Source organism: Teleopsis dalmanni, chromosome 2 (assembly GCF_002237135.1).
Source record: "Teleopsis dalmanni isolate 2A chromosome 2, ASM223713v2, whole genome shotgun sequence".
Classification (NCBI taxonomy): domain Eukaryota; kingdom Metazoa; phylum Arthropoda; class Insecta; order Diptera; family Diopsidae; genus Teleopsis; species Teleopsis dalmanni.
Window position 1 is genome coordinate 203,705,984 of NC_051847.1, and position 23,288 is coordinate 203,729,271.

The 23,288-nt window shown below is 28.4% G+C and overlaps 2 protein-coding genes across 2 annotated transcripts in view; both read right to left on the minus strand.

Moving 5' to 3' along the window:
• Positions 1-23,288, minus strand: part of LOC119676601 (cation-independent mannose-6-phosphate receptor-like) — a 45,783-nt gene that overhangs the window by 14,909 nt on the left and 7,586 nt on the right. Inside the window, exons 10-12 of the mRNA XM_038087846.1 lie at positions 12,994-13,475; positions 12,667-12,780; positions 89-235 (exon numbers count right to left, since the gene is read on the minus strand). Of these exons, the coding sequence (XP_037943774.1) occupies positions 89-235; positions 12,667-12,780; positions 12,994-13,475 (743 nt within the window). The remainder of the gene's footprint in view (positions 1-88; positions 236-12,666; positions 12,781-12,993; positions 13,476-23,288) is intronic.
• Positions 16,746-17,607, minus strand: LOC119686363 (cilia- and flagella-associated protein 20-like). Its single transcript, XM_038100934.1, has 2 exons — positions 17,222-17,607; positions 16,746-17,164 (listed from the first exon to the last, which is right to left on the minus strand). Exons 1-2 carry the CDS (start codon positions 17,495-17,497, stop codon positions 16,847-16,849), a joined length of 594 nt encoding a protein of 197 aa, XP_037956862.1. The 5' UTR covers positions 17,498-17,607; the 3' UTR covers positions 16,746-16,846.

Sequence of the window (23,288 nt, forward strand, 5' to 3'; positions counted from 1 at the left end):
TTGTTGTTTCGATTTTCATGGAATTTAAATTTTTAAAACTGTTATAAAACTGTTATAATAAAAAAAATATAAGAAAATTATTACTTACACGTCCGGCATGAACATCGCAATTAAATCTGATAGCCATCGAGAGTTGTGAGTTTTTATCCGTTGGGCACGTATCACCCTTTAGATACCGTAATTCAGCACTTGTGCGATTTATTGCAACCAAAGATGCAAGTGGAAAGCCAAGACTCTAAAATGCAATTTCGAAAAATAGAAATAAAAATTAAATAGAAATGTAAAATGTTTAATTTAATTTTAGATAAATTGAAATTACGAATATGCTTAAATGAACTACTACTTCACTATTCGTTCAAATAAGTTTATATTCACTTTTGAAATTAAATCATAAATCCATTGAAGCTATTTTGCAAACAATGTAAACGTGTATGTGCGCAGAATTTCATTTGTAATGCAATAGTAAAATATTTGTTATTATTGTGATTCCAAAGAAAATGAGATTTATGCAAATATTTTTACAATTTGTATTTGAAGTGCATGAAAAATCCAATCTAAAACTCTATCATCTCCGTGTTTTATGTAATGCAAGAAAATTGTTTACAAAAATGTGAAAGAACTATTTCATCCAATATATGTAAGTTATGCAAAAGCACAGGAGAAACCAGGAGGAGGAAGTGGAACATAAGTGAAATACGATCAAAATTTAGAGAAATATAATGCCAAACATAAATGAAATTAACAAGTAGTGTAACCTCTTGTCGATTCTGAATTCTGAATTATTTCGTTTACAATTTGTTAAGATATTGTATATACATACATATGTTGTAGCTAAATCTCTATAAATACAGATTCACTCACATCATAATCGGATTTATTTCCAAATTTACTAAATTATTTCAATGCATTCGTAATAAAATCAAATGGATTGATGCATCGGTTTTTGCAGCCACAAACAGACAAATAATCCAAGCATATGCATATGGCATTTCGGCAGTACGTATCTACTTATTACAAGTATGAAAGATAATACTTGGATTAAAGAATGTAAACAATATGAAGTTGATTTCTGTGTACAGAATGTTACTACAATGGATGAACGGTCAAGTGAATGAATATGAATTCAAATAATTTAATATATTATCTATAAAAATCTGAGCTTCAATGTGCATAGATGCAGACCAATATGAGAATATTATTGCATTTCACAAATTAATTTAATTATAAATTTAAAAAATATTTTTACTAATATGCTGTTGTAGTATTCAATAAATCAATCATTCTTTATACTATGTTCAAATACACCTTCATTTCATAAAAATTTTAATTTCATCTTCATTACAGTAAAATTAAGTTGTTTTTTCCATCCGAAATTTCATTTTTGAGGTTAGAACGAAATTAAGGAAAATGGCCTTAATTTTATTGAAACAAAGGCTGAAATTAAGAAACATTTTAAATGCAACTATGCGTAAGATAAATTTTTAGCAAAAGATAAAGTTGAGATAACGAAAAAGTGACATTTTTTTTAAATAAATGTCAATGACATTTATTTTTAATAAAACTGGGAAATATTTAAAAGGTACTGCAAATATTTTATTTTAAATAAAGAGAAAGAACCATAACTATTATTAATTTAAAATATGGTGAAAAATAATAATTCACATACAGTCAGACCCCGCTTAACGCCTGGGATACGTTCCATCAAAGTGGAGCGTAATGCGAAACAGCGGTAAACGAGGCTATGTTTACATGTAAATATTGGGGTTAGGGGTAGATTGATAGAAAATTGCTTAGATATTAAATTTAATAATAATGTTTTTGTTAATAATAATAGAACCAAATATTTATTTCTTACAAAAACGAAACCAATGTTATACAGTCAATTCTGTGTTTCCAATCTTCTGCCTTTCTTCTTCTTCCTCTTCTGTAGTTTGTGTTTTTTCTTTTGCGTTCTGTTAGAAGTTGTTTATAAGTGAATAAAGCATTTATAACACCCCGTCTTGCTTTTGAACTCCTGCCAAAATTTGGATCAATTTAAACAAATTGGTCTATAATTTCAGTTGTAGTGTTCAATTTCCTTTTCACAAACAATATCGAAAGTTATTTTTTCGAAATCACTACTATCAATATATTTGTTTTCTTCTTGTTCAATTAATTCCTTGAGCTCATCATTAGAAAAACTATCTGCTGTTTCTTGAAGTATTTCTTTGACGTCTTCCACTTTTACCTCATCGTAACCGGTTTGTTTCGCTAATTCCACTATTTCTATCACTGTTTCATCCATATCGACAGAGGGTTCAAAGTCTTTGCTCTTACTTAAATCTGGTCAAATGTTCTTCCATACTCTTTTCAAAGATCTTTCTGTTATCTTATTCCAAGAAAGGTTTATGTTTTCTAAAACATTCATGATATTGTAGATTTTCCAAAATTCTCTTATTGATTGCTTTTCTTCTCCGTCTGTTTTTTCAAACATCTGCTTAAATGTTTGGATTGAAATAAAAGAGCGCTAAACCGAAAAAGCGTTTAACGAAACAGCGTTAAGCGGGGTCTTTCTGTACCTGAAATCTACTAAAGCTAATAAAACTACTAAATGCCATCCTTTATAGTTAAAATAATCAACTTTTAAAATTTCCCAGATGCAAATGCTTCTTAACATTCGATTTGTAAACAAATAACATATAATTTCCTTAATTTGGAGCAGTATAAACACTGTCGAAATTAACTTAATTTCATTTTTACGAAATTAAGGAAATTTGTCTGTCTGAACTTAGTATTACATGTCTTACCATGAATAGCTTAAAGATACTTATTTAAAAATTATTTCAATAAGATTTAGATTTATTTGTTACTATTAAAAATAAATTTTGTTTCAAGTTTTCAAAAAAAAATTTATGTAATTTCCAAGTATTTTATCTATCCATAAATTGAGTATTTGAGTATTAAAACAATGGCCAATTAAGTATTGGAAAAGAAATCAATATGGTCTGCGAATCATTTTCTAATTTATTTTATTGAAAAACTTCTTATCGTGTCTTTGGAATATTTTATACGACAAACTGAAAGGCAATAAAACTTACTTTATTACTTCGATGACTTCAATCGTTTATGGATAATGTAAACAAAACAAAATAAACAAATATAAAATTTATGCAGGAAAAAGTATAATATAACAACAAATCACTGCTTTAGTAACGCCGCCCTTTGAGTAGAGTAAAATATATTATAACTGGAAAAGAAAGTATTAAGTAACTAAAGCAGACGCAATATACAATCGCATCAAGGACGTAAATGCCAAGTCAGCATAATAAGTTTACTTGTGCGCTCGGATGAATTTAATGGCAGCATATGAACTTCCACACATCGTACACATAACTCGGCATGATATCCTTTGAAGAAGTGAAATCCTTTAGCTCGCGCTTTCTTAAGGATTAAGGAAAGCTGAAAGCTAAAATCCGACAAAAACATTCACACCAACCACTCGAATTGCGTTGTCAACGACAGTAACATTTCCAGATACAAAACAACACTTGACGATGACCAAAATGAATTGTTTACTCAACATTTTTATATACGAGTAGCAAAAAAAACATAAATAAATAAGAATAAAACATAGAAAATAGAAAATAGAAAATAGAATGAAAATAAGCAGAGTGAGATAAACTGAAACATTTTAAACGGTTTTTTATGATACCAAATGCTACTTCAGTTTATTTCTCCAGAAATTGAAGTACAAACAAAAAAATTTAAATGCAAGTAGCAAAATAAAAATGTTCAAATGTTAAATTTGTAGCTAATATCATTTCAAAATAAAATAATAAAATAAAATTACATTAATTTACTAGAATTTCAACAATTTCAGCACGTTTCATCTCTTCATCGTGGTCGTTTTTTTTTTAACTATTAAATCTTCCAATACCCCAAAACCAATTGGTATTGTGTGCTGATAATCACATTTGCTCCCTTTTATTTATCCATGACGCATCCTCTTTGCTCGTTTAATTGTATTTTGTGACCGCGGGATAAAATTCGATTTGTGAAATACTCAAATGCTTTAGATTTCACCCACATTGAAATGGGTTAAATGATTAAAATGGTTAGTTGAAAGAAGCAATGAAATAATTTATTTTTCTGATACTTTAAGCAATACACGATGAGACTATAGAGTTTAATATGAAAAAGGATATTTTAAATAGATTGCAGGATCATACAGATAAAGGTTATTGATAAAAAAATTTATTGTGATTCTAAGAAAACATAAAACTTAAACATACGAGAATAGAGAACAAACATATAGAGAACTGTTTGATAAGACGATAACGACCATACTAAATAACTTTTAAAATACTACTAAACTGTGTTGAGTTTACTTTCTGGTAATAATGAGGACTTAAGTCTTAATATCCATACTATATTTATTTATATAGTCCTTTCCTATATAAAAATTATCATCCTTAAAAATTCGATGCTTTTATCAGAGCGGATTTTTAACAACTGTATGGGAGTTGTCAACAAACTTCGAAGTAATTTTTATGTAGATACGAACTATATTAATAAATATCTTCATAAACATCTTCATGTATCTTTATGTTGAACCTTTTCCGAGTTAGTGCATCTGTGCACTTTTACTCTTTGATAGCTGGAGGGTTTCTGCAGAGTCCCACCCATCTCACTGACTAATTTATGTATTCCTCATAAGCTTCGCGATTATTCAAAGACTGATCTAAGATCTGCGTACCGCCCCGTGCAGTTAGGGATTACTATAAGATTAAATAATGCTAAGTAAAGCAGGCTATAGGAACTATATCTATTAAAGAACTTCGTATAAACTTTTTCGCGACGAACAAATATTAACACATTTTTTGTTATTTGTTTTATTATCTGGAAATATTAAAAACTAAGATCTAGATAAATTTTTCGGGTGTCTAAACATTTTATATGATGATATCTATGATATGTTATGATAAAGAAACACATAAATTGTAATGGTTTTGAAAAATTGTTGAAAGAAGAATTACATATGCTAAATAAGCAATATATTTTAAAAACAAATTTATTTCTGAAATATAAATCAGGCTTAACAAAAAATATGGAAACTATGCATCAACATATCGTATAATTCAAACTGATTTACAGAGTGACGTTGTGATCGTATTAGCACCAAAAATAAGATACCACCATCGGATATAGTAGATAAAGTTCATGATCTAGTGATGGAGGATCACCGAATAAAGATGCAAGGAACTGCTGACTTACAAAAAAACCCAAGTGTACGCGTAAATAAAATTTACAAGAACACTTTTTATGCAAGTGGACGATTAGTACCCCATTTACTCACAGTGGATGAAGTATATATCTGTGTTATCACGTCTAAATAGAGTTTACAAATACTTAAACATGAGTTGAAAGTTTCTTCATCGATTTGTTGCTGTAGATAACATTACTTTTGCATTACCTATCCTTCGAGTATTGCCAAGTACTCATCATTAGTGATCTTAGGAAATAAACGAAATTAATTAGTTTATAGTCCGCAGATTTTTTGTTTAGACTGCAAGTGCCAGGCTTAAAACTCATGCCTGTCAAATTAGAAGCGATGGCCAATCATGTTGTTCCACAAGTAGTCAAGGACAAACTTTCAGAGCTCGAATTTCAATTAATTAACTAAATTTGTCTGTCTGTCCGTTCTTTCTTTGATATTCGACACCCTTTAAATTTTAAACAATAACTTCTTTGTCATTATAAGAAAGCGTAGCTTTATCTGCAAAACTAATTGCACTTTAAAAATAATTATTGAAAAATTACTAATTAAAAAAACATTAATAAATAATTAACCGTAATATCTTCAGAAATAATTTTGAAAAATTTCTAAAGAACTTAATATATGCTGAATGTGAATATTGCTTAAGTGCAAGAAGTGTGCTAAATTCCATCATTGACACTAAATTCGTACGAAAATTACAGCTTTAGAAAAATTGAAAACTTACTGCAAAAAAGTCATTTCATATGCACAAAATAGAAGTGCTTTCAATAGTGGCAAATGCTAAATGCCACTTGAAAATTGTGTAAAACCCAGTGCACATCCTCATGCAAATGCTTACGATGAAAAAGTTCGATGTAAAGGCCAAAAGTCAAATATATCGCGATGAACATGAAGTACGCATTTTGCGGTAGCAATAAAAGTCACGCCCTTTCTGGTAGAATTCCGCAAGAAAATTGTCAAGCAATGCATGCTATAAATGCATGCATAGATGAAAGCCGGGGAAAAAAGCAAAATGCAACTATTCAACTGTGCAATTTAACAAGAACAACAACTGGGAAATCTGAAGAAGGTATTACTATTCCCCCAGTCCAAAAATCAGACCACAGGCAACTAAACTATTTCAATAATTTTCCGTTGATATTTTGCACATTTTTATTTTTGTTTTTTTTTTTTTTTTGAATTTATTTGTGCACAAATAAAAGCAACTTCGATTTGTTTAAAGTGCGCATTACTTCCAATATGCATGCATTATGCACGTACACTTCCGTTTCCGCAAGTGGCTGCGCTATTTGAGTATAGCGAATATTTAACATTACAAATAAAATGAAAAACACACTGGTTTACAAATTTTTTTTCCACTAATTTTTAATTTTGAAAAAAAAAATATGCTCTATAGCTTTGTACATACGTACATACATATGTGTATATGTATATGTGTGTAATATAAAATTTAAAATTTGCTAGCGAGAAATGTATACAAATGCACCCATTGGAAAACCACTGCTCCCAAATCCTGCACCACCCACTGCAATCTGCCATACTTAAATGTACTATGTGGTGTTAGTGAAGTGCTTTTAAATATGCCACATTTACTGTGTCAAAAGCAGCATTCGCGCATTCGGCGCTTATATGTGTAATGCATATCTGAAAGCTGCTGTCGTCTTGTCACAATTTTGCACATTTTGCCACCGCATTTTCACATCCTTCCGTTGGTGCTCAACATTTTATGTCATAGTGGATTTGCCATAGCTTTTTTTTTTTCTGGGTGTGTGTTTGTTATATTTTTTAATAAAATTTATTCTCATTTTTTGGTGTGAACATTTTTGTCATATGAACGAGTTCATTTTTATCAAATCAACAACATTTTGCTTGGAGAAAATTGTAAAAATTGTAAAAATTGTAAAAATGGTAAAAATGCAAAATGCATAATGAAAAAGCAATGGAAAAGTTGTTCAGTATTACTAAGTACCAGAATACCATACCATCCGAACAGATTGCCGGAACCCCTTAGTAACACCACTTCTAGTTTCTTAGGGTTTTCGTGCATAAAATTGAGTCAAATTGAGTTGAGTAAATTTAATTTGCACAATATATTGCAGCAACCAAACATGTTCAGCAATATGTTAAGCAAAAATTCTGTTACTAAGCAAATCAACATTACAAGTTTTAATGCATTTTCTACACCAACTTACTTGCTCACCACAGCGATATCAAAGAAAGAACAACGAGAAATAGATTTTCTCTAATATTTCTAATATTTGCAATGCAGAACAGAACAGAAGTTAAATTGCCTTGGTAGGGCTATAATCTTATTTCAATTGGTCTTACAAAATTTTATTGATATACACGTAAGCAACATAGTTTTCAATTTAATTGAATTATGATTCACTAACAAACAAATTTTATCTAAAACTTATAAATTAATATATAACAAGAATAAATTTACAAGAGTTTCTGGAAGTAAAAACCTCACACCTCAAATAGTTGTATACTACGAGTATATTAATTAAAATGTAAAATTTTTATCATAAATATTTTTCAAATTAAATAGAAAGATATGAATAGCAATAAAGAATTTTATTATTTAATTAATTGAATTTTTATATGAACCTACACTTTCGTGTTAGAGACTTAAGTACTTACATGCTCTTATGTGCAAAAAGTTACCGACTCTCGAGTCAAAGCGCTTAATGAATATTTTGAACAATATGGTTTCATATATGGCATTAAACATATACGAAATATAACCAAATATTTATGTAGAACCGAGAATCACGTTCACAGTTCCAGTCAGTATAGCTTCTACGAAAAGAAGCTTCATAAAGTTAAAATTGATTAAGACCTACTTGAAAAGAGAGACTATCTCCATTGACAATTCTATAAACTGAAGCGAAAATAGGAGCTGGTGCAAATATAATATAATTTAAAAAAAAATTTAATGAGACTAAAAGTAGGAAAGTTCATTCATTTTGATTTGGGCTTATTTTAATTTGATCAGCAATTAAACTTTAATACATGCTTCGTCATATATTTGTGAAAGTATCTTATTTACTTTTATAACTGGGTAATAAAAGGGGCCTCATAATTCTGATGTCGCTGACGCCCAGAGTTGGTCTAGCTCCGCCACTGTGTTTGTGAATATATTAATAAATAATTTATTATTTGCAATGATGATATATTAAAAGTCTTAATTTTCTACTTATAGCAGAATGCTATGAAGTTTCGCATATCTAAGTTAACACAGCAGTAACCAACGTAATAATATGTAATCAGCATTATTTAGTTGAACAAATTTAATCAGCAATATTAAAATCAATAAATGTAATTATCAATATTAAAATATGTAATCAGCATTATTTAAATGAATGAAATTAATCAGCAATATTAAAATCAATAAATGTAATTATTAAAATATGTAATCAGCATTATTTAAATGAATGAAATTAATCAGCAATATTAAAATCAATAAATGTAATTATCAATATTAAAATATGTAATCAGCAATATTTTATTGCGATCGATAATTTTGCTTATTAATTATTATTTAATTAATTACTAATTAATTGTCAATTAGGCACATTTTAAGTTAAAATTTAAGTTACCTTTTAAGTGAAAATTAAATAAAGATTCAGTTTGAAAACAGCAATCAATTTGTATTTTTTTTGAGATTATAACCGCAAGAGTTCATAACTTCTATCCCAGAGACAATAAAGTTGCTGTTTGATTTTAGACTACTTTAGTGTTAAACAGTTACTATTAAAAAAATTTTAAGAACTCTATATTTTATATATATACAAATATTTATGGGTTCCACTATTTCTTACATACAATGCACCTTTTAAATATTTTTTCAAAATAATATTTTAGTAGGTTCAAAGATCTTTACTTTTATTTATCCAAAAATTAATAACGAGTGATATAGGTACTTCTCTGCAATAAGTTGTTCAAATAATTACAAGTTAACTACATTGTAAGAAAATATGTTTTTTTAAATAATTTTTATGTACTCAGTCTATATGGTAAGTATTTCAAGAATTAAATAAAAAAGTGACAAAAAAAGTTGAAACTAGAGCACTAAAAGTTTATGCAGCCTTGGCTACTTGTAGAAAAGCATTTCTAATTTGACAGGCATGAGTTTTAAGCCTGGCACTTGCAGTCCAAACAAATTATATACAGACTATAAACTAATTAAATTCGTTTATTTCGTAAGACTGCTGATGATGAGTACTTGGCAAAATTGAATAAATTTTTGTATTTGTGCTTTCTTTGTTTGCTAATCGAAAACCCTCTAAATTTTAAAAATAGCTTCTTTAACATTATAAAAAATATATTTCTAAGTTATAATGAAATCAATGCATTTAAAATTGTAAGTATTATTAAAGTTATATAAAAAGATTTATTAGTAACATAAATAGAGTTTTTCACATAGCAACTGTTTCTTTGATTTAAAATATATTTACTTTATTGATATGCTAACATAAGAACATACATCACTCCTTACTTTACAACATTTCCCTTAAAAAGAAAGCAATTTCTATGCTAACAAGTGTGTAGTGCTTGAATAGAGCAAGTCACATATTGTGACACAAACGAGGCAATACACTTTATTTCACTCTACTGCTTCGACATTACCCAGTTTGTAATGCAGTGGTAATACAAAGGCAAATCAAAAATATGCATTATGCATATAATAAACATGCATTTATTATAGTCATATATTTGAACATATATTTACATAGAAATAGAAAAACTTGAACTCCGGGAAAAGAAAAATATATTTCAAACACTCCTTTAAGTCCTATCACAATCATAAAGCTCAATAATAGTATTAAACATTTCAAACCGTATTTAAAAAATATCTTCGATTCTCAAAGCATTTATAGATATTCCTTGCATATATATTCCATGCAAATAACCCACCAGTTTGGATATAAAACTATATCTCATTCGTTGACGGTTAACTGGAAATTTTGTAAGTACTTCCAAAAATCGTTCATAATAGACGAATTTTTAATCTTGGCAACCATACCATTTCAGCTGCTTATTAGTTAAGCGATTTAAAAAAGGTTGGACTAAATAAGCTAGCAGTGTTGCTGTTTCATATGTTATTTTTAAAATAAGCAGTTGTTCTTTTGTAATGTGTTTACAAAAGAAAAGGTCTATATTTGTTGCAAAAAAATTATAAAATATCATACTTTTAGTTTTGTATTAAAGGTTGAGGGACATCTCATACTACATAAGATTTTAAGAATGTATGATAGAAGTCATACACATTGCATAGAGATGCTCTAAATAACGGAATTTTAATAATATATTTTTCTGAAAAAAATTATAATTGATTAAAAAATTAAATATTGAATATATGTTTGTATGTATTATAAACAACTATTTTCTATCGAATATCATATGTATCATTCTTCCTATTCTTCCAAACTAACTATTATTGAAAATTGCAAAATATTTGTTATTATTTTTCATACAAAATTCCTTATATGTAAATATTTAACAATATTTATTTTTTATTCCTTTAAAGTATATTCCTTCTTCAAACATGAATTTGTTATTGATTGAAGTATCTCTTATCCTGCACTTGCTTTATTATTGAAGTTTACAGTATGCTTCCACTTTGATTTGTTGACAATATAATTAATGTTTTAAATCTATCAAAATACTTCAATTCAAGTTATGAAATACGAAATTTATACAGTAATTGGTCTTTGATATCTGCATAAGTATCTTTTATTAGTAGAAAATGTAATGTCTTGATACAATTAAATTAAATTTATGTAACTGTAACGTTATAAGTGACAACGTTGCTGTTACTGTAATTGAATTCTAAACTCAATCGAAAACTTCAAATTTAATTGCTTGAATAATCAGATTAATAATTTCTGGTTAATCAATTAATGAAAACAATTATTGTATTGTGATTTATGATTACAAAATAAGTGATTGTAATATAAGTATTAAAATGATTAGTACTAAAATGATTATTTATTGCCGAATAATAAAGTATCATATATTTTTAGTATACCTAAATTTCAAATAAAATGTAATTCATTTTATAAATAACTTTTTTTATAAGAAGATCATTTTATAATGCCATGAAAATCAAACAAAATACATAGTATTCGAATCACACTTCCTAATGCTTAGATGTTTGATTAGATAAGGTCAGGTTTTAGTATAAACCTGAGGCAGGCTCCATTGAGAACGAATATAGATTCCAGAAGTCTTGTAATAAAATATTCTTTCCTTACTGATAGGTTTTTTCTACTATATCGCACATATACCATATTCTTGAAACAAAACCTAACTACTGCATCACTTTAACCAATAAATTTACTTTGAAGATTTTGAGTCAGTTTTGTTATCAGTAATTGATAGTCGTACTTTTTCAATGTCCTCAAAAAAAGAATATTGAAGAACTATAACAAAAACCACTGCATAATTAGCTAGTTCTTAATAATAAGCATCTAATATCAGTTTCATACGTTTTATTTATAGAACGAGCCATATATCAGCGGCAACTTTGGGTGCTATCGTTTCCGCCTAAAAAACACTTGCAAAATGTGATATTCTAAGTCAGGACTGTCCAAAGCACGACCCACTTGCCACATGCGGCCCGCGACATGTTTTTAATCTACAATTACTCAAATTTTTTAATCGTGTACTGGTAAAACTATATTATTTAATTTTATAGTATACCAAATAAATGATGTTAAATTAATAAATTAAAAAACTAAATTTAACATTATAAACGAATTTTTATTATTGTCGAAAACTATTGTATTCGCTCGCAATCGCACCTGGTCTGGACAGCCCTATTCTAAGTGATACCTTAAATATGCGCGTTTCTATATAAATTTCTAGTTTCAAGACATCTGTACCAACCTTGTTTTGACCTTTAAGATCTAGAGAGTTATGAAACTCTTTCAGATTTGGTATAGTATGAATATTCGACTTGATGTCAAAAAAAGAGACCTCTTGAACTTGAACTTTTTCAGAAATCTGCACTGCGCTATGTTTAGTTTCCATTTTTAAATAAAGTTAATTCTAATTGCCAATTTAGCAGATACTCAAAAACTGCTAAATCAAGTAGTTAGATTAAGTTAGGTGCGTAAAGCTGTTAAGAAAGTTCATAGAGAGTTGTTCTTAAACATACTATAATTAAAAAGTTGAATGTCATAGGATTTAATTTAACTTTATAGCTTTACACTTTATTTTACACAGATAGTTTTCAACATATTATTGTCGAACTAATACATTGTACAAGTTTTTTATGACATCAATTTTTAATATAAATTTTAAAATAATTTAAATCCAATTATAAATTTATTTCCAAAATATAATTTTGTAATTTTCATTCATACATACCATAAAATTATAGAATGCAAATTTCAACATACCTTTTCTTTTTCCGGTGTTGGCGATGTACCAACTTCAGCCATACAACCAGCCGAACCACCAGGGCAACCTAAGCCAAATTTTGGTACTAATGGACGGCAAACATTAAGATAAAACTGTCGAACAGCAGTAACATCAGCCGTATAAACATGTTAATGAAATAAGTCAAAACGAGAAGAAAAAAAATGTTGAAAAACCAAAAATCGTACATAAGTATCATCATCATCAACGTACAAGAACAAAAAATACTACTACAGTACCGACATAAACAACATGATTACAATCAGTAACCAAAGGACAAAATAACAAACAGAAAAAAAGCAAATCACCTTTGTCGTTTTGCCCACTCGCTTTTCCGTTACAAGCGAGGAATCAATTTTCGCCTCATAGTTTTCAGATGCACTGATCAATGGTGTTAAATCGACTACCTCCTCGCTGGTACCATCCTCGGAATGTTCAACATAAGCTTTAGCTTTGCACGTAATCTGCTCCTGGCAGGCCAAATCCGTTTGATAGTGAATTAACAGTTGACAGTTGGAGTTTTCAATTATTTTTGGACCCAGCACAGCGGTACTAGCACCATCACTGCCAGCACTATTGATATTTCCAGAGCTACCCTTGCCTTTGGTTGCATTGTTGGCACATACAAATTCAATTTTTGTTGACCAATATGTTGTGGTTGTTGTGTCGGACTTATTACATTCTGCCCCATTTTCATACAGCAAATATGGAGAGCCTGTTTGATTGAAACGCAAATAGGAGTTGATAAGACCAAGACTAATCGATGCTTTGTCCGATATGACACAGGCACCTGCAATATAGCATACAATAAAGTACTTAATTACTATTCCATAAATTTATGTCGTTAAATACTAAAGTTAAGTTTATTAGGAAATTGTGCTATAAAAATAGTACTACAAAATACTCCATCAAATATTAGGTAGTGAATGTAACGTTGTAAAGTGCACAGCTAATTAATTTAAAAATATATTTGAAGATGTTATTTAATCGTATTTAATGTCACTTTTAGTATTTCCAATTAAAGCATTTTAAATTAAAATATTACATTTATTTTAGTTATTTATTATTATATTTATTTATTATAATTAATTTTTTTGAAAGGAGTTTTCGAAAAGTAGTGAACTACAACAAAAATTCTTTTTTTTATATTATTGCCTAATACCCATCATCTGTGGTCTTAGAAATAATTATTGTATTTAATTATTCGTAAATGATTTTTTGAGACTGCAAGTACCAGGAATACAACTCGTGCCATGCCAAATTTGAAGCTCAGAGTCAGCGCTTCTTAACCAATTGACCCAAAGCTGTAATTGAGTTTAATGTTAGCACATTTTTCTGGAGTTTTGTTAATTTGCCGTGAAAGTTTTGTTAATTAATACACTTGCTGTATTTATATTAGAATAAAATCATAAACCAACTGTATAATAATTGAATTAATTAATTTTAATTAATTGGTCAATTTCAACACTATTTTGTTTTTTTTTCAAAAATTTAACCTGAAAAAATAATCACGCTTATATATAATGTCAATTATCAATTTATATTAAGTATTATTTTTATAATATTTAAATAAATATTATATAAAGTATAATATTAAAATATTTATAATATTAAAAATTTATATAATGTCAAAAAAGAAAAATTGAATGTCAATATACTCCTCTTATTATAACAGTTTATAGAAAGAAGAGAGTATATTCCAACAAAGTATGTATTACTTTTTGAGAACTATTGTGGTATTATTATTATGGCGTTTTTAATTGATAAATCTGGATTCAATCTAGATTTATTTAGATTATTTATTTATTTAATTTATTATTATTTAGATATTTAGACAATATTTAGATTTATTTATTCTAGATCTGTCAAACTCTATTGCCCAGTCGACCATTTTTAAAGTAATCTAAAATTTTTGTAGCTGTGTTAGTAGATATTAATATATTTCTTAAATACATATATCGAATGAAATCATTATTTCAATTTCAGGGTAATCTTGCTACTCTGGCAAAATATCTACCTAGAGTGTTATAAATTAATCCCGAATGTCATACATTAATCTCCAGTGGTATACATTTCGCTCGAGATTTACCAATTGAAAATGAAAATTGCACTAAAAGTTAATCTCGATTAAAAAAGTTACCCCAAATTTACCAATCGAAAATGTCATTAGCTTTTATTTTTAGCTCCTTCTTGCATTTCAACATATCAGATAAATATAAAATATAGATTACGGTCAATAAAGTTGATACTGCTATATATGATACGATAGATATTATATAGCTCAATGTAAATATAATAGCAAAAATAAATAGAGTAAAATATATTATTAAACCATAATGCCATCTATTTAAAGATTTTAAAGACAACAATATACAATGTTAACTGCAGTCTAATAACTGCAATCACTTTGTATAAAGATTAGGCTTTAACATTTTAATTGAATTGTTCACTTGCCCCATTCAGATACTTTATCTTCTTTTCAATTGCAAAACACACAAGCATTCAATTTATTTCAATTGCTCGTTTTCAATTGACTTTGAGTGCAAATCACAGTGATTTGGCTAAAATGTGTCATTTCTGTTAATTTTTTTCCTTTTTCTGGTGTAACACACTATATTCGATTTAGTTAGGAAGCGGTTAAAAGTATGTAGAAAGCAAGGCACATTCACTTACTCGTATAAGATGAAAAGGGCTTAAATCGACAATCTCATTCGGAATAGAAAAGTAATTGACTGTCAGTTAAGTTGATAAATGACACTGCAAATTTATTGCAACAGAGGCATTTTATCATATTTTCCTTTGTAACTTCATCAAATTACGTGCAAACTAAAGTACTTGAAGAACTTTAAACTTTAAAGTTCAAAGTAGTTGAAAAATATATATAGAATTTTTTTTTTCACTCCTAATATCTTATTTCATATTAAAAAATAAATTTTGCAACTTATAAATATTAATATATAATTCTAAATATATATTATTATCTTGAAGCTAGTTAAGTCAGTGCATTGAGCACTTTTACTCTCTACTAACTGCGAGATTTCTCCATAACACCTCTCTACGCCTTTACTGGATTATTGTTTATCATTTCACCAGACTAAACAATAACTGACTTCAGATCTGCATACCTCGCTGAGTAGCCTGTTATCATTCTGAGATTCGATAACGTGCTGTTGGTAAGCCTGTCAGTTTTCGTAAATAGTTTCAGCGTTCTATCCTTTATGTATTTTTTGGTCGGATCAATCTTGAGGTTCCTTAGGATGTGATTAGTCATAATGCACAATAGCACCTTGAAAAGTTTTCTCTGAATCTGGCTTTGTGCAATTTCCAGCTGAGGCCTTGCAGTAGTAATATTTGAGGCCTTAGTGAACGCTACACATCCATATAGAAGTGACGGTCGAGTTATTTGGTTATATATCAGCTTCCTGTTCTTAACATTGAGATTTTAATTTTTGAATAGCGGTTGGAGATGATGAAGAAATTTGACACAACTAATTCTTTTCAGTTGAACATGTTTAAGCCATGTGAATCGTTTGTCCACCGTGATGTCTAGATATTTAATGCTATTATCCCAGTTTATTACCATATCTTCCACTCTCACTCTCGACGGGTTCTGTCCCCTCTTACGTGTAATGAACAGAGCGTTTGTTTTTTCGTTGTTGATTTTTATTTTCCATTTCTGGAAACACTCCAGGATGAAGTTTATATGCCCTTGAAGTGTGTTGGTTATTGTAATCTTAACTACATTTTAATTACGTTTACTTTTAAAACCACAAAGCAAAGAATAACAAAAATCGACGAAGATAAACTCTACAACAGTCTGAAGTTCCAGATTCTCGCTTTTAAGATGTGCAAATCGGTGTATTGAATCAGAAAGGAAATATAGTGACTGAAATGTATCAGTGTACAAAACGCTTTTTGTTATTTTGTTTACTTTGAATATAAATTAAAATAAATAAAGTTTAAATTGACAGCACAAAAAACGCGAAAACTGGAAAATAAAAAAAGAATTGACGAAAAAATTGTCGCTAGGTACGAAAATTTCTAAAGAAAAACCTCCATATAAATATTTTCAATATTAAAACGTTTTTCAATTTATTTCCGAAACTGTACTTTCAAGTTTACTAAAATTTCACCATGAACATCTAAGTTCTATAAATAAATTTAACCGATTGATTTTGATGAAGTTTCATCTTTCTCAAGATGAATAAATGTCAATTCTTCGGGCAATTGATGGATTGGACAAAGTTGATCAGCAAAGTATATGCGATATATACGACAATTTGGATATATTTGTAAACGCAAGGTTTCAGCATATTGTGTTCCATAACTTTTTTTAATCAAATCGGCGAGATCTATTTGAATGTAATTCCAACCATGATCTAAGCTTAATGGCAGCAAACAAGTATATGGGGAAATGCGAGTTTCAGCTGTTGTAGTACCACAACTAAAGCGACGCCACATATCCTTATCATCTTTAACCTTGAAAAATATATCCTCAACAAAGTAATTATATAAAATGTGAAAATAAGAATTTACCTGTACATCAAAAGCGAAAGGTGAATACATATTTTTTACAATCAAAACGAAAATAGGTAATTTATTGTTTATGGTCACATTTTTTTTAAGGCTTATGGTAATAAAGGTTTTCTTCGTGTCACCAGCAGATAATTGCAGCACTGGTTTATTGATATCTTCATCAGTAAGACGTGTTATAGAACCACAACGCACCGATTTACCCCAGGAGTACAATGGTTTTTTATTTAGACTGCTAAATATTAATTGAGTTTGTAAGTTATTGAAACTGCAAGTCATTTTGCGAAAATTTCACTTAACGAATTTTCAATGGAAACCTTAACATTAGTAGCTGGTTTGCTATATAAAATACAGTTTTTTAAATGAGAACCGAAATGTTTACTAAATTTTAAAACTTTTTATTTTTACTGAAGATTATTTTAGCTTAAAGTTTTCTAATGACATATTTCAAATATTTTTCTATATATTATGCTCACTGGATTCGTTTATAATCCAATTGTAAATGAAATTTTTATAAAAAAAGTTATCGAGCAATTTAAATTCCTTGGATGTATAGTAACCATTGGTAACAATGGGAATTAGATTTCTAAAACTGGATGTACGTTGTTAAATTAAAAAGTATTTTATGTGCAACGGATCTCTTTCTACAAAAAAAAAAAAATTTAATCCTTGCGCCAAACCCGTTTTGTGTTGCGTTACAAGTTGCATGTAGTATGCAAAACTACTTAGAGAAATTTAGAACTAAAAATATGGGCCACAGATACTAAGAATATTGAAATTATAGTTACGTCTACTTAGGTAACACTCTTTGTACATTAGCTTTTTTAATGACACCCACAAGGAAGAAGAAAGCCGACTCGACTAAAAACTATTTAGAGAAACTTTAGAACTAAGATACTAAAATTATGGGCCACAGATACTAAGAATATGATGATTGCTTACGGGTATTCAGCAAATAAATAATTAAATGAAATTATAGTTACGTCTACTTAGGTAACACTCTTTGTACATGAGCTTCTTTAATGATACCCACGAGGAAGAAGAAAGCCGACTCGACTAAAAACTATTTAGAGAAACTTTAGAACTAAGATACTAAAATTATGGGCAACAGTTACTACGAATATGGTAATTGCTTGCAAACATACAGCAAATAAATAATTAAATGAAATTATATTTAGGTTTAGTTAGGTGACACTCTTTTTACATACACTCCATTAATAATACCCACAAGGAAGAAGAAAACTGATTCAACTAAAAACTACTTAAAGAAATTTAGAACTGTCATGTAGAAGCCTAAGTTTTAAAATTGTAGGTTTTTAAACTTTTAATTGATAATAATAATAATCGATACATCCTCAAAAGTAGAAAGTTATTATATACTCAAATAAGCCTCAAATACTGCCATAAAGCATTTACAGATAGCACAAAAACTGGCTTCAAGAAGACTAATTAAGATTCATTGGTATATTAACACAACAGATATGCATAGAGATCTAAGGATCGACTCAGTGAAAAAATATATCAAGGACAGAGCCCTAAAGTTATTCACAAAAGTCGATACGCTCAAGACGCACAGGAAGTTATGCTTATCTACGGTTCGTCATCAGTTAAAACACAAATAAATGATAATAATTCTAGTATAGTTAAAGCTTAGTTTGGGGCAGGGATAAGCCTCCCAACCAAAAAAGAGTAAAAGTGTGCAATAGCACTAACTCAAACCACAACAACAACAATAAATAATATTGTTAAATATTATAATATTGTTAAATATTATTTATTTTTTAAATATTATTTATTTGATAATGTTATGTTAGATATTGTTTAATTACTATACATTAGTTAATATATATAATTATATACTATAGCGTTGCTCAGAGTATATTCCTGTATATTTGTTTTTTTATTTTTATTATTTTATTATAAATTTTATATGAAATTAAAATTATTATTATTGGAAGCATCGCCAGCATTTCCAGCGAAAAAATAATTAAAATATAATCAAAATTTTATATATATAGTTTTTGGTTTTGCAATAAAATGGAAACTCATTTAGAAACTATTAGAAAAAATATAGCAAATGATAACAAATCCATAAACTCTACAAAAACAAATCTTGTGCATTTATAGAAGGATATATACGAGTATTTTCATATATTTGTTTAAATGTGGAATATTCGAATTTTTCTACAGCTGGAGTAGAAGAATAAAATAATCAAATAAAAATTGATAAAAAATGTCCAGCATGAAAACGAATGAAGCAAATGATGTACGAAATTCCACTATTCATGGTTCTTAACACAAGATACAAGATATATATATATACAAATACACACACACATATATAGAGAAACACTACTACATATGAACGTAGAAAAATTACATTTAAGTGTGTTTTTATTATTGTTTTTATACATTTTTGCCAGTATAAAATATAGAGAAAAATCCAATAAATTGAAGTTGGAACTTGCACATATCGTTTCTACTCATACTATATATATACATATATACATAAAGTTGGAAAACATATACATATCTACTGTATAAGGAAAAATGTGGAAAATCAGTTTATATGAAGCGTAATATCATTTTGCGAAGGCAATTGGCAAATGCGATTGGTTGCACAAAAATTGCCAAGTTATTGGTTTTTCATACGCCTCGGTGGACGTAATACAAGATCAAATATAAAAATCCAATACGTTGAAGAAAATGACTTATGTATATAAAGGTATTAAGGACTAAAATGTGATTTACCACTATGACAAAATCTGTGCAAGAGTACTTGTGACAAAATTGTCAGAAGAAACACACATTTATGGATATAAATAAATATATTCGCAGTTTATAAGAAGCATTTGCACTCTTTAACACCAATTAAATAGTTAAAATTCCTGACAGGATTAATATATAAAATACGAATTGAGTCCACTTATTAATATAATTATGGTAAGAACCAGGTAAATTTTTACTTTATAGGAAATACAGATAACACAGATAATACAGATATTGTTCAGATTTTCATCAAAATGACAATTTTTGGACGATTCAAATAAGGGAGGTGGATACAGGAAGGAAGGTAAATACATTAAAGTATATAATGGAGAGCAATTGGATTAATATTGTTGGTGTCAATTGTGAAAGAACAATATTTTTATAATACTTAAACTTTTCATATCAGATAAAAGCTATCTACTTTTGTTAAACTCAACGTAAAATATCTTGTTCGTGTTCAATTTGCTGACAACAACTTATATTCACTTCGTTTCAAGGATGATAATACCATGCAACATTTTCTATGCTTTTTTTCACCCTCTCCAGACTCAGACTTAGTCTTCTAAATTCAGACTAAGTTGTAAGCAGCTTCCAATGGTTTTTTCCACCCTCTTCAGACACAGACTTAGTCTTCTAAATTCAGACTAAGTTGTAAGCAGCTTCAATATAAATTCCTTACTTTTTACTAGTGTTTTCCATTTCCCAACTTTTATCAACACTTTCTTTATATTTATACATCTAAAGAACCAAATTTGGAGTGATAAAAATGTGATAAGACAACATGAACTTATCCGACGACCCAACCTAGGTAAGGGTATAGCTATATCTGTAGCAGTTATTTATAACAAATAAGTCACTTTATTTTTGAAGTGTACCTTAATTGTACCTTTATACTCATAGAATAACTCAAATATTCAAAGAAACCAAAACCCACTTGGTATGTTACAGAGCCCACTTAGTATTATTAGATTTAAATATTATATATCGACATATCTCTCGAGATATCATCTTTAGCCGCAATTACCAAATCACACCATTTATCCTTATTTTACAATATTGACATGGATTTTCTCTATCTTTATCTTTAACTCGCTCTTTTTCTATTATCTTTATCCTACATACTGGGCAGACCGTACGAAGGGATACAAATTTTTATATTATGTCACTGTTAAGAATACTAAAGGTCAATATGATAATGCCCTATGTACCTAACCAGAAGAATGAAGTTGTTGTGGTCTTTACACCGAAACTTGGAAAATCACACAAGCACTTTCCAAACTGTATTGCATAAACAGCTAGTCAAGTCATGCCTAGATCGCTTCAACTCATCTGAGTTTGTGAATTGCCAACATCATAAAAAAATAAACAAATCACTGTTGTACTACTCTATATATTACTTTTTTATTCTACTACTATGTGTAAAAAGTTATGGTGTTTCTGAATTTTATTATCAGAAAAACTTTACAGCTTTTGATTATATCACATGATGTTTGCACATTTACCGGATGTGTGCATCATTTCCGATTTCGTATGTGTCAATAATACGAAGTTGAAATAAACTTCGAATAAAAGTAGTTGATCTATATTATGTATAAGGTAAGTTTATGATAACTAGATTAATGTGCATATAAATATATGTTTTCATTGATACTTTACAAATCAATAAATACAACTTTTATTACAATTATTGCATTAAATTTAAATACTAATTCCATAAAAATTAAAGGTAATAAAACTTCATTGGTTAAAAGTTGCAAGTACGTGAGATGCAGATAAAAAATTTTTGTTGTATCTCATGAAGCGATATAAAGCCGGTTAAACATCTAAATATAAACTCTTTTCGATCACACTTAATTAAGAAAAAAATTTTAAAAAGCCTGACATGAGTAGATAATTCAAAAAACAGATCAGAAGAAAAATATTGGGTAGAAAGATTTTATTTACATACGGAAAGCTCAGTACTACTTGACACATATAAAAAGAATTTAAAGAAATGTTTAGATGCAACTTAAGTATTGTAAAAGAATAAAATAATTAAAAACGCTATTATTACTCAAGAAAATTTCTCTAAAACTCTAAGCTTGTAAAAGTAAATGTACACTAATGAATTAAATTAAATTAAATTTTATTATATAAAAACTGTAAATAAATCAATAAAACGATATAAACACACTACATTTACAATATATAACAAAAAGCAATTTAATGCAATTACCTATCTAATTGGGTATACATTAGATTATTTTTTGCAATTAATGAATACGTTTTCAAACTATCCATATATGTATGTATATGTTATATAAATTTTTTATTTTATAACACATAACAAATATGCACCTATATATTAAAGTAATTAAAGCAAATGATAAACTTAATGACTCATTTCATATATGTTCAAAGTCAGACTATCACAAGATTTGCTCGCTTTTAAATAAGAAAATATATATTTGCGTAGTAATTGTATTCGTCAATTTAGTTATAAATTATTAACATTTTTTATAAGTACCGGTATAAACACACATTTTAACTCTGCTTTGTAATTTGTCATACAACTAATACAAATAGGTCATTTAAGTTTGTTGTGCTATTCATACGGCAGAAACTGTGACATCGCAGGCAATTAATATAATATATATTCATTATTTGTTGTAACTTGTACAATAAACAAGGTAACCAGAAACTGAAAGGGTAAGATAAATAACGAAAAAGAGAAAGAGAAAACAAAAGAAAAGAGAAAATGAGGGAAACCTACGTAAAGATATAATATCATCTTACTATCTTAATGTAATAGGGATCCCAGCTATCTTGGCTCAAATAATAAAGAATAAGCAGTTCGTCTACACTTTAGGAGCAGATGGGCTTTTACGTAGCAAAAACTTTTTGACATGACTATAACCCGATTGGCATCTTGTGACCTAATTTGGGCCAGAAAAGTTGTTACCAAACGTAGGGTTTACGTGATCTCGAAGAAGATTCTGTCTGTTATCGCTGTTGCAATAGATGTCGATGTATGCATGATACGAAAATAGGAAACGACGTATCCAATAGGGTGAATAGAGGGATAACTTAATCTTTTGTGAGTATTTATACAGCAGATAAGAAAGTTTCAGTTGCTGATTATGTTTCGAAATAGGAACTATATTGAATTCCACATAAAACATATATAAAAACGATATGCGAAGAAAGCCATTTTAATTGCATCATATTAGTTCATAAAATCCTAAATTATTACAGTGCATATCATGGAATTATGGGAACATATTCTTTAACAGTATTTCTCAAAGCAATGATTTTAAATACA